Source organism: Oreochromis niloticus, linkage group LG7 (assembly GCF_001858045.2).
Source record: "Oreochromis niloticus isolate F11D_XX linkage group LG7, O_niloticus_UMD_NMBU, whole genome shotgun sequence".
Classification (NCBI taxonomy): Eukaryota; Metazoa; Chordata; class Actinopteri; order Cichliformes; family Cichlidae; genus Oreochromis; species Oreochromis niloticus.
This window is the reverse complement of record NC_031972.2, coordinates 6,498,255-6,511,558: the sequence shown is the minus strand read 5'-3', so window position 1 is coordinate 6,511,558 and position 13,304 is coordinate 6,498,255. Positions and strand designations below refer to the sequence as shown.

The following is a 13,304-nucleotide window of genomic DNA, read 5'->3' as shown; positions in this document are numbered from 1 at the left end:
CTGCTTCTACAAACATTTGTGAAAGAATGGGTCGCTCTCAGGATCTGAGTGAATTCCAGCATGGTACGATGATAGCAACCATAAATATTCCACAGTAAACTGTCTGATATTATAACAAAGTAGAAGAGGTTTAGAATGGCAGCAACTAAGCCATGATGTACTAATCAACGATCACAGCAAGTACAATCATAGCAGATGCTGAGGTGCATGGTGTACAGAAGTCACCAACTTTCTGCAGAGTCACTCACTACAGAGCTCCAGACTTCATGTAGCCTTCAGATTAGCTCCATAACAGTTCACAGAGAGCTTCATGCAATGGATAAACCATGGCCGAGCAGCTGCATCCAGGGCTTAGATCATCAAACCCAATTCAAAGCGTTGGATGCAGTGGTGTAAAGCACGCAACCACTGGGCTCTAGGAGTGGAGATGTGTTCTCTGGGGTGATGAATCACACTTCTCTGTCTGGCAGTCCAATGGATGAGTCAGGGTTTGGCGGTTGCCAGGAGAACAGTACTCTCTGACTGCACTGTGCCAAGTATAAAGTTTGGTGAGTGGGGATTATGGTGTGGGGTTGTTATTCAAGAGTTGGGTCTGGCCACTTAGTTCCAGTGAAAGGAACTCTTAATGCTTCAGTGTACCAAGACATTTTGGACAATTTGATGCTCCCAGTTTGGGGATGGCCCCTTCCTGTTCCAACATGACTGCGCACCAGTGCACAAAGCAAGGTCCATAAAGACATGGATGAGCATTGGGGTGAAACAGCATTTCGGTGTGCTGTATACTGTGTATATTGTTCTGACAGTAAAGTCCTTGAATCTTGAATTTGTGTGAATAGTTTTGGAAATATAGTTTACTGATTGTTTAGCTGATGTGTCCTACTGCCTTGGCCCTTCCAACCTAAGATAAGTCAGGATTCTTTGTAATATTTTTGTATTTGCAAAATGCAAAAGGAGAGTTTTGTGTCTTCTTGTGGGGCATTTTAGGTTTCTGTGTGAATTGTTTTGCATTTGTGATCGGGGTTTTTTTGCCTCTTTTTTATGGCATTAGTTTTGTCTTTGTGGTCACTTTCTGTCTCCCTGTAGTCCTTTTTTGTAGCAGATCTGTCCCACTGATCCCCTGACCAGTTGGCTTCCCATGACCATATGACTTTATTCATTTGACCGGAAATCACACAGAGTGACTCAGAAAGCCTCGAGGGAAATCAGGGCTTAAAGTTGACCTATTCTTCTTTTTCTTGTTTTCTGTCATGCGGTACAATAATGGATGATCACATTAAATATGATAGTTAGTTTCAAATAATCAAGTCAGTTTATGTTAAACAATGTGAGGCAAGAGCTCTATTTTTTTCTAGTCTTGGATCTCTTTCATCTTGCTGGGAGCTGGTATTGTCGTCATCTGAGGCACACAGCTTTAACTGTGAGCACTGAGCTGCCATCCATTTGATGTTCAAATTTTCTGTTTGTGAGGAGAAGGCTGTTCCTCAGGAAGGGAAGACCAAAACCTTTAAATGGTTGATGCTCTGAGATTGTAGTTTAACCTAAACAAGGATTATTGTAGAAAAGCTACTGTAGTAAAGTCCAAGAATAGAAACTGTTGCTCACAGTCAACATGAACACTACAGATCCACTGAAATAAAAAAGTCTCAATTTATAATTTTCTTTATTCAGAAAACATTTCTGTGCTGTCTCTTTAAAGAATCAAAATAGTATTATTAATGATGTCATGCATAAATATAAGTTTAAATGTATATGTTAATTTGAACTGATGTGTAAGATATTTTCACTCTCGAATGAAGATTTTATTTGATGTTTTTTTGTTCTGTTTGGTTTTAAATGTGAAGCATTGTTACTCTGCAAAGCTGCATTTGTCTGCAAGATGATCTCATCCTAGCTGTTCTTTGTTTCATCGAACCAGACAGCCAACCAGCAGAATAGTGGGGACATCTAGTGGTTTCTTTCTTTCTTTCTTTCTTTCTTTCTTTCTTTCTTTCAAATGCAAAAAACCCCAAAAGCATGTGATTCAAGCAGCACTATTGTTACATCAGGGTTACACTATTATTACTCTTTCAGAATCATGTGAGATCCTGAGATGCAGTCAATTTGTTTATGTCCTCTGCAATTGACTTAGTGAGCTCCCCTACTAAGTCTCGATGTGCTCAATAGAGGACACCCTTGCCTTTCCAATTATATCACACGTGTTTCAGGGGCCTCTTTTAGCTCCAAAGAGGCAGGAAATAACAAAAAAGGTTAAACTGAAAGGTATTGCTGTCTTTTTTCATGTAATTTCAGGTGGCTTCAGGTTCCTAGACTCCATAACGATTTTCCTTCAACTTGGATCTGAATTAGCAGCTTATTGGTGCATCTGTTCAAGTCAACAAATAATGTTAAAACAAATGAAGCCACTGGGTTTAACTCTGGATCCATCTGGTGGTTGAAAGTCTCTAGCAGAGACTCTGGACTGCATAGTAACTTCAACCTTTCTTCTCTTTGACATAAGTATACAGAAACATAGCGTGGGCAACGGTCTGAGATACTAATATTATCAAATAAAATCTGCATTTGATTATAATTTCTACTTTAAATAGTGTGAAGGAAACCTCAGACTGCAGTGTTCAGTGATTTATTGACACTAGGTAAGCAATGTTTAGTGTAAAATACACATTTTTATTGTTCAAACACATAACCAATGTTACATATGTTAAATATTTATAACTGGTAATAATTCAACCCCGCTAGAATTAAGTAAAACACAAAGAATAGAGTGATAAATAATACAGAAGTGATACTTTGGATTGTATTACATATAGTCAGATGTTTATAACAAGTAATAAATTATTCTGTTTATCTTTGTCTGAGCATAAAAATTAGATTTGATTCATAGGAATAATTTAAATTATTGGATAAATTATGACATATTAAGAAAAGTCAGATAATTCTAAAGTGCCTTATGATGCTGATGCTGTTAAACAGCTGTCTTATGTAGGAATGTTAAAATTTTTTTTAAAAGATAACTCTTACAAAGTCAAGTTGTGCATTTGCTATAGTGATATATTAGTGTAGTACACAGTGTTAATTATCCTGAGGTACTACAGGAAAAAAAAAGATGAGTTCCAAGAGTAAAAATAAAACCCATCCCTCCTCCTCAGCACAGACACAGTCCTTTAGAGCTGCATATGATCCACCATCACAGTATGAATTCTGTATCTGCTAGCAGGGCCTCTGTCAGTCTGTCTCGCATGATCTCCTTAGTTGAGTAAAAAGGCAGATACAGAATAGAGTGACATGTCAGGGCCTCAGGGAAGTGCTGATCACAGGTGCCGCTCTGAATTTGCTTAACCCGAACCTCCATGTGGACCTGGTCCATGCCAAGAATCGGAGCTCGTCTATAACCAGTCAGGAACCCTGAAGAACAGCAGTGGAAGGAAAATCTTATTTTGATTATCTTATTTTCTGTCCATCAACATCACCACGAATCAGCATCATCTGATTTGCATCTGAGCATCTTTGCTTTATACAGTTACAACAAGTACATAGGGTTTCTTCTGACCTAGCCGCCTCATTCAAATAAGATGACCTTTATTAGTCCCACAAGTGGGAAATTTGTTATAGATTTGTTATAGATTTGTTATAGTCTATAGAAATAGACTAGAATGGTTACAGTATAGAACAGAATAGAATAGACTGTAACCAGAAATGTAAAAATGTTTACAATATGAGTTTAAATAAATTCAATCTGGTTAGTTGGTAATCAATATCAGTGTATTGTGACAATACTAATCAACATCTAAAAAATTCTCAGAATGTATCAAGAAGATGGAGCTGCTCATCATTTTGGTACAGTCTTTGTAAGGCAGTCTTTTTTCATGTTTGTCTCACTTTTATATAAACTAGTAAATACACAGTTTTTAAATGATGATTTCATTTTTAAGGGAAAAAATTATTCAGACCTACCGGACCCTATGTGACTGCCCCCTAATCCTAATAACCGGTTGTGCCACCCTTGGCAGCAAGAACTGTGATCAAGTGTTTATGCAGTAACTGGCTGTTAGGGTCTTGGTGTCTATGACCCAGAGTTTTGTCTTTTTACAGCATTTTGTGATTTGTTTCTTTGCATTCATAACTCTGGGTTTTGGTTTCACATCTAGTTCTGTTCATTATATATTGTATTTCTTGTGTCCCTCATGTTCCTGTGTCTGAGCTGGTCTATGTGTTTGTCTTGTATCCCTTTGTGTAAAGTTAGTTGTGATTCCTCAGTGTTTATCTGTTTGATTTTGAGAGCCTTAGTTTTCCTCTTAGTTTAGTGTTTCTAGTTTTACGCCTTCTTTATTTGCTTACTCTGTTTTCAGTTAAAGTTTGTTGTATTCTAGCCTTTGGTTTAGTTATCGTGCTTCCCCTGTTTTTAGTTACTCGCTTTATTACTTTTTTCATTTTGTTAGTCCTTTGCCTCGTTTGCACTGTGTCTCTTCCTGCTGTGTCTCTGAGCTGTTTTCCCCTTCTCTAAATACCTGGTGTAGAAATTGTCTGGATCTTCCTGTGGTCCTTTGTCATGTTGTCATTGCTGTGAATTCCCTTGCTCATTGGTTTTCCTTAGATCGTTAGTGTTTTAATTCATCGCTCCAGCACCTTTATTTTTTGTGATTTTCAAAAGTTTCTTGCATTAAAATTTTTTTGAATGATTTTTTTTTTTTAGTTTCATGTCCTGCCTCTGGAGTTTTGTATATTGGTTCCAGAACCTGCCTGCCGCACATTGTTACACAATCCTGGAAATGAGTCTTTCACATTGCTGGGGAAGAATTCTGACCCACTCTCTTTTTTGTCAAATTAAGTTAAATCTAATCACATTGGAGGGTTTCCAAGCTTTCATGGGCTGTTTTAGATCATGTCAAAGATTTAACTTTGACTATGAAGGAGGCAAATACTTTTACACAGCACTGTACATACCACAAGTCCTTAATATTGCCCACTTTTTAATAACATATCACAGGGAAGATTTCAACAGTGAAAAGCTCAAGAAATTTGGCAAGTACTTACGAAGGAAATCTTTCCTCTGCTCTTCAGTTAGTTCGTCAAACACCTCCCAAAACATCTTTATGGTGGAATGGCGAACATGCTCCAACTCATAAACTGTGTTCTGTAGACAGTGAAAATTATTTTTTTGCAAATGAGTTAATAAAGTCAGGCACATATACAGTACACAGGTATTCTGTTGCAGCTGTGAAACTACAGCCTGTGTCTGTTTGGCTGACTGTACCTGTTTAAACTTTTCCCAGTCATACACGTCCTGGCCGACCAGCACTCCCTGCAGCTCCTGTGGTCGAAACAGCCTCACCAAATCCTGGTCACACACCAGGAAGAAGCCTCGCTTGAACTCCTGGAACACACTCTCCACTGATGTGTTGAAGGCATGATTCACATAGGCCTCCACAAACTCCTTCCTGTTTAGTAGGGAAAACTTTAAATCAGCAAACATTTCACCAAGACAGAGGTGCTGCAGATGAACCTTACAAACACTTCATGTTTTACATGCTTACTTATTTTGACTTGTCAGTGGCTTTCCAGGAGTTTGAGGATCCAGGTCAACATCTATCCCATCCCAGTTTATCTGTAAATTAGTTATAAATCAGATGAGTTTAGCTGCGAAACCTGAGAATGAGACAGATTACTGATCATCTTCTATAGTAAAACGCATACCCAAAAGTCCATGTAGAGGTTATCCAGAACATCATCTTCATAGTTTAAGATGGTCTGCAGAGTCCTTTAAATAAATTAAAACAAAAAGTAGTATTAAAAGAAGTTCAACCATGTACATTTTACAGCAGTCACAAGTTACTGTAACTTTTGACACACCACAACTTAAAATACGTCCATCCATACATTTTCTTCTGCTTATCTGGGGCCAGGTCGTGGGACCAGTAGCAGCATGTGTTACTGAAATGAAATGGATACTTACCGTCCAACAGTCGGGCTGAACTCCATCATATCCTCCAGTGTCGGCTCTAAATTGAGTAGCTTCTTGAACAGAACCAGTGGGAACTGTAAGTGTATGATACACTGGTTGTACAAGGCCAAGCCACACAGTAGTCCAAACAGGAAGAAGTTTCTCTTGCTCTCCTCTGTTGCCTGCATTGATAAAAGTTCACTTTGGTTCTATTATTGGTTATCGTTAAAATTTTAATCCTTTAACCAATTTTATACAGTTGGTGGGTTCAGTTTTAAAGTCTTACATTGGAGGGAAACCATGCCAGGGTTTTGGAGTCATTGAGCATGAACATCCCAGATTCTTCTGACACCATTTTACGAAACAGGTGGTGAAAAAGGTCTCGTTTGTAGACATCTTTGATGTTTGGGTCCTCATCAAAATAGACCTGTGAAAATATAAGAGTTTCAGAAGTTTTTGATGAGAACAGTTGCAGAAGAGTCTGGATATACTTTAATCATCAGGTGAAAATATTCACCACAAGTGGCTTCTTGCAGGCGCTGTGAGGAGCAGCTTCCAGCTCTCTGAAGGTGCCTTCGAAAAGTGACGCACGCTGCAGCCGCAGTTCAAAAAAATTTGGATTTGACAGAGGATTCAATTTATCAGGAAAACCAATGGCCATCTGGTGCTGTCTCTACAATAGAGATAAAAAATAAAATATTTTTAAAAATTATTTTTCTCTTTGAATGACATTTTATTGAATACAGTAAGTCTTACTTCTTATAATGGCATTGATTTTGCTGTGCACTGGGGGCCAGCACAGTAATCCATAATAACAATGACTACTGCCTCACAAGATTACTGGGACTAAATTTGCAGATAGTTTCATAATTGAAGAACAATATTGTCAATTGACACACTTCTGGTCACCTGATGAGTAATCTTTCTCATTTAAGCACTACTCAGGTTATCAGGCTGCTGACTAATTAAATAACTCCTCCTGTTTTGTTTTTTAAAATGTTGCCGGGCAGGTAGTGTAATGCAAGTTTGAGGAAGATAAAGCAGTTGCTTGGTTCAGGCTTAAGTTACCTGAGTGCATTCAGAATTCATGTCGAACACTGTTTTCTTTGATTGCAGATCCATCACGATTGGGAACTTGCACAGGATGAGCGGCTCAGCATTTGCATACTGAAATGGACAAATCCACATAGATCCTTTAGGTTTAACAACACATGAAAACCATTTCTTTGTATTATTAATATCAACATTGGGCATTGACTAAAAGTGACAGAATCAAAGATGAGAAGAATGGAATAACAAAGTATGACACAGTAGATTACACACAGACACACTACTTTAGACCAGAACATTTTACCTTTTGTTGTGACTGTAAATGCCAATGTTGCAAATCCTCAAAAAGGAATGCGTCATCAGCTGACACACAAAAATCACTTTCTGGTATCCTTCGAGACTCTGCAACCCTGCTGTTGGCCTTTAAAGGAAACATGTGAATTAAAATTTCTTTTTGTTTTCAGGTAAAAAAATTGACAGATTAAGACTTAAGAGGGAGTAAAATGACTGTTTTAGGATATTTATACTAACATTGTACATATATTGGAGGACTAGCAGCAGATTTCTGACTCCAGAGTTGCGAGGTACAGGTTTAAAGGACAGGATCTCTGATAGGGCCTGCTTCCACACCTTAACGTGTCGAACCATGGTGGAGGGTGACAGCGAGGACCACCAGTCACCTGAAGAAAAACACAGAACAGATAAAAAGGACATGCCATGAAACTTTGAGCACTTTGTCACCTTCCAGATTAAAAAGAGTATTATTGTGATATCATGTAGACAGCTGTGACAGTACCTATGATCTTAAGACTTTCATTCGACAACCTTGCTATTGCACCAGCTACCGCCTCAGCGAGCTCTGTGCTCTGTTGCCATGTTTGTTTCTGGATTGCATGCAGCAGCTCATTGAGAAGAAGGTAGATTCTCAACCCCTCCACTCCAACTGGTTTCTGATCAAGGGAAGGAAGCAGGTGTAGCACTGCAGCCTCGATCTGTTTGAAGATGATTCCAAAAATCACTGAACAGCAGGTAGCTCCAGGTACATTGCATGTGTCTTTTGTTCAGGACAGTGTTCAGAGGAAAAATGCTAGGACTATTTAGTCATTCTTTAAAAGTCAGGAAGCTTATGTTGTTAACACAGACAAGAGCAGTGCCTGGTCACGGAGAGTGTAACCAGTTACAATCTGAAGTTGTTTAAAGGGTTAGCTATAAGGATACGTTCACTAAATGTGTCATGTGTGCATGACTGTCTGATCAGAATGTGGCCATGCAGAACAAACTGAATATCGGTTGCAGTTTTTTCAAGAACCGCTCATCCGAACACCACGAGTGAGAAAGTGAAGTTCTGATTTGGATGCTCGTCAAATGAAATTCTAGTATTTTATTAGTCTCTCAGTCAACACTTAGAAGATATGTGTGTCTGTGTGACACGTCTGTACAGATTTAGCTTTATATTACTAGGCTTTTATGGACACACACAGATTTCTCAAATTATTAGTAAGATATTTATAAAATAACAAACAAACAAACAAACAAACAAATAAACAAACAAATACAAAACTTTTCTTACAGATTACATGTATTCTAGCAACATACCTTTGCCCGAGCACTTTCCTTTGTTAACAGTTTCTTGAAAGCAAGCTGTGCATGGTTCAGGTTTAAGCCGTGGTACTTTGGTGAAGTTTGGAAATGTTTATCTCCGCTAAGAAGAAGAAGAAAAAAGTCCATATTAAAGCATTGCACTTATCTATCTATCTATGAATTAATATATATATATCTATATCTATATATCTATCTATCTATATATGTATATATATATATATATATATCTATATATATATATATGTATGGAGAGAGAGAGAGAGAGAGTGAGAGAGAGAGAGAGAGAGAGAGAGAGAGAGAGAGAGCCAGGCCCGAGAGACTAGATATCCCACCTTTGAGATGAGAAAAAGAAAAATGTGGTGCACAGAAACTCTGTATTTACCTTTGCTCAAGGAAGCTTTTATTCAGACAGGATGCAGAGGAAAATGCCCTGTAGACTTCCCTGTGAAGATTTAATGTTTTCATTCCATTGCAGAAAAAATGAATAATTTGAGTCTAAGAAGTGATAGAACACCAGGCAAATCAACAAGCTGTGACTGCCAGTGCATCATACTTACTGTTTTTTCTTTTTCCATGGCTTCGAATCACATTCAGAGATCCATTTGTCAACCATGTCATCAAGACAGTGTTGTGATGCAATGCCACAGTCAGTCTTTGAACCCTTGTGAATGCCCTGTAAAGAAAGTAGTGATTGTTTACATATTTACACCTCCTCCATCACGGTCTGTACTTTATGTGTTAGTGTCAGTACCTCATCAGACAAGCATCTTGCAAATGAACAGTTATCTTCGGCGAAGATGTTTCTGATTTGGGGCTCACCGGTGTCTGAAATGGTAGGTAAACACATCATTTCTTTCTCAGATACAGCAAATTCATTGTATCCTTAAATCATTAATACCAGAGATGTAGTTACCCTGTGGCAGCCGAACAAGCAGCGGCACAGATGGATTACTCTCCCCTCGATGTCCCAGCTGCCCTTGATCGCCACAACCAAAGGAGTAGACCTGCTTGGATTCTGTCAGTGCTAAAGTGTGATTCCTGTGTAGATGATAATATACAAAATATTTAGACCTAAAAACCATAGTTACACTTGACTAACTGTTTTCTTTGAGCACTGTTTTCATCATGGATTAAACAATATGTGTGCCATACCTTCCACATGCAATCTTGGTGACCTTTGCCCCCCAGAGCTCTGCAACAAGTCGAGGACGCAGTTCGTTGCGTAGTGAGTTGTGGCCGAGCTGTCCGTGTTGACCGGAGCCAAATGTAAACACTGCGCCATGCTGAGGAGCCAAACACACAACTACAGCGTAAAGTCCCACAGCCATTGTTATTGTTTTTCTTCACTGTAATGTGACAGTAACAGCAGGTAGCAAAAGGCTCAGATAAAGAAACTGGGCCATGCTGTCTCATTACTATCTTACACCAATGGACGAATGGAGTATTTAGCAACCAACCATCCATTAGGAGCTGATAGAAACCAAAGCAGAGTTTAAAGGAGAGCATTAAAAAGCTCCGGTTGTCTAACCTTTGTCAAAATGGCCGTGTGGTACTTTCCACAGGAAATGCGCTGAGCTTTCTTCATATTCAAACACTGAACAGGAGCTGGTGTGTGTCTGTCTATAAGAAAAAGGATTGTCAATGTTATTATGTTACCAGATTATAATGCGCATTAACATACAATAAAGCAGTGGTTCCCAAACTTTTTTTGCCAGGCCCCCCTTTTTCACAAGAAAAATGTTCGCGCCCCCCCACCACCTAACCCCCCCCAGCACAAACTCAAACACACACACACCCATATTTTGCTCCATTGCGGTTTATTTCACACCTCAAACATTTAGTAAACAATTAAGCAAATACAAGTAAACGGCAATAAATTACAGGTAGTAATAAAATATACTACTAACTCTTTTACGCTACGTCCACACCTACACGGGTATTTTTGAAAACTCAGCTGTTTCTATGCGTTTGGGCTTTTCGTCAACACGTAAACGGCGTTGCGATTCACCGAAAACGGAGATTATTTAAAACTCCTTTTTTAAGTTTATGTGTGGACGAGGATTACAGAGTTCGTCACGCAACGACAAAGGTATGTGCCTCTTTTCACGTCACGCTGTGAGCCACGTTATTGTTTACATGAGATGATTGCAGAATGGCAGATAGAGACAAAATACTGTTAATCTGACTATCTTCAGGTTTTACACGCTTACATACACATGCAGTTACTGTCCCTCCATTTAGAAAGGCAGAGGCATCACGGTGTGATTATTTTACGTGTAGTTGTTTTTTTCCTGTGTAATAATATTCAACATTGCTATCAATACATTTTTCAAAATAGGTTCAAAAACAAAAACAGCTGTGGGATACTGTTTGTCCGTGATTTGAACCGGGGGAACAAATTACGGCAGGATCAGCCTGATATTATTTGTATCCCGCTGTAACTTTACTGCATAGAGCTAACATGTCCAAAATGTCAGGAGTAGTTAGTTATTACAAGTGTTTGTGAACTAAAAATCAAGAACGTGGGATACTGTTTGTCCGTGATTTGGAGAGCCCAGCGCTGCTCCCGACGCAGGGAAACGGGGAGACCTACCTTGGCACTTGTGCAGGTGAAGCCAAAGGGAAGATATCCTTCACCATATTTTCTAGTCTTTGGCTTGGAAGGAAGTTGGTTTGGAAACATATTTGGCGATGCTTCATCTCCTGCTTTGCGTTTGTGTGGGAGCCCCTTCAAAAACCTGTCCATTATGCTAGCAGTGTCCCAGCGTTCTTTTTTTTTTTTTTTTCTTTTCATACCGTGACCCCCCTGCAATGGCTCTGCGCCCCCTCTAGGGGGCGGGCCCCACACTTTGGGAACCTCTGCAATAAAGTTAGGACATTTATTTTAAAGCCACAGTACCTTTTGTGTCTCCCAGCCCGAGCTGTCCAAAGTCATTACTCCCCCAGCTGAAAACACCTCCAGAGACAGAGAGGGCGAAACTCTGGTCTCCTCCTGCAGCGACCTGGATCAGGGGGATCGCTGACAGTGATGGGACATGCTGAGGTGATCTGCAGACAGACTTCCTCGTACCCAGACCCAGCTGGCCCCTGCAGTCCTGACCCCACGTATACAGCTGACCATCTGTGGGAGTTTATGAGTTTATGATCAATGTTATGACAAGCCTATCAGTTGGATGGTCACAAGCTGAGGGTGTGGAGTAAAAATTTTATATAATAAAATTTTATATCCTGGTGCAGATCCCAAAGTTCCTAAAGATAAATGTAAGTCAGGCTGATGAAAGTTGATTACATTTCTATAAAACAATGCACATGAAATTTCCATTTCAAATAGAAATGTAGACATGCAGGTGTGCAATGTTAATAATGTGAAAATTCCTGATGGAGAGTCAAGTGTGAAAATCAAGGATAATGTTTATGGAGGACAAAAATTAATCTCAGCTGCAATCCCAATTTATAAGCATATCTTAGTGCCCAACCACATATGCTGATGGTTCAGATGATACTTCAATCCCTTGTTTGTTTGATAGATAGATAGATAAACCATGATACCATGCATGGATTAGGGATACATATCTGTACACACATTTGCACAAGTAACATGAACTACATGAAGACAGACTATGATATAAAATTACATGTGTATGAAGTGTATTATGAAGTGCAACCAAATGTGACTGAATGTAAGCCGGATGGGCTGACTCAGTCTGTCTTAATCATTTTAACTTGTCCATTTGTAGCACTTGCAGAACTCTACTGTACCTTTGGTGAGTGCAACCGAGTGCTGACTCCCACAAGCAACTTGAGAAACGTGTATGTTAGAAAAAGCTTCGAGTGGCCTGAAAAAGACGGAGCAGAAGAAGAAAACAGAGCTGAATGAAGCCATATACATATCTATACAAAATCCAAATCCAAAATCCAAATATAGGCATTGTAGGGTCCTAGGACTAGGAATACTAACAATGGTGCTACCTACCTACCTACCTGCCTACTACTATTACTACTACTACCAATAATAATAGTACATAATATGACATTTTATTGCCAGTCTGTGGAGCATAATCTGTATCTGTTACCTGGGAGTGAAGGATGGGTGTCTCGTGTCCACACAGAGGACTTTGCCGCTCTCAGACAGCAGTGCGACCACATCATCGCCACAACTCACAGCCTCTATCTTCTCTTTGTGTTTCACAAACTCTGCAGATTCACAAGCCACAAACGCAGCAGGTGTGAGTGGACACAGTTCGGTTAAATGCAGCAGAGAGTGAACTTGTTAGTGACACCGATACTCACTCGGCCTGCCTCTCACTCTTCTCCCATCCTCGCTCTCGTTTATGTGGATAAAAAACGCGTTTCCATTACTTTTAACGAAAGCCAGCACGTTTCGACCTGCCGACAGATCCGCGATGTGATGGCTGATGTTTAAAAAATGAACTCCATCATCAGTGGTCGTGCTGTCGGTACCGGAGCCGTCTTTCACGTAAAACCCGCGCTGACAGTCCTCTCCCCAGGAAAACATGTTGTCTGAGTGTGTTTGGGAGCGACAGCTGATCTTCACTGTGTCACTCTGCAGTCTGTCAGCCAGAAACGAAACTTCACCTGGAAAACAAAACTTAAATATGGCGCTGAACAGCGTGACGAAAGGAAACAATAACACGAGTCAGCTGATCAGTTAAAGTAAGGAAAGCGAAAGTGAAACTGATGATAGATAATTTTA

General features: G+C 39.6%; 1 protein-coding gene across 2 annotated transcripts; it reads right to left on the bottom strand.

Moving 5' to 3' along the window:
* Positions 1-3,030: 3,030 nt before the first annotated feature.
* LOC102080970 (probable E3 ubiquitin-protein ligase HERC3) lies at positions 3,031-13,249 on the bottom strand. 2 transcript variants are annotated; one of them, XM_019360788.2, is made up of 23 exons: positions 12,881-13,249; positions 12,664-12,784; positions 12,350-12,426; positions 11,490-11,711; positions 10,119-10,210; positions 9,743-9,873; positions 9,504-9,628; positions 9,342-9,415; positions 9,148-9,263; positions 8,973-9,032; positions 8,585-8,690; positions 7,785-7,980; positions 7,520-7,668; positions 7,293-7,409; positions 7,007-7,105; positions 6,456-6,611; positions 6,225-6,365; positions 5,951-6,120; positions 5,692-5,755; positions 5,532-5,602; positions 5,252-5,435; positions 5,032-5,131; positions 3,031-3,402 (listed from the first exon to the last, which is right to left on the bottom strand). In XM_019360788.2, exons 1-23 carry the CDS (start codon positions 13,104-13,106, stop codon positions 3,185-3,187), a joined length of 3,015 nt encoding a protein of 1,004 aa, XP_019216333.1. In that variant the 5' UTR covers positions 13,107-13,249; the 3' UTR covers positions 3,031-3,184. The 2 variants fall into 2 exon arrangements, with proteins under 2 accessions (XP_019216333.1, XP_025764888.1); XM_025909103.1 differs by having other exon boundaries at positions 8,585-8,687.
* Positions 13,250-13,304: the final 55 nt, after the last annotated feature.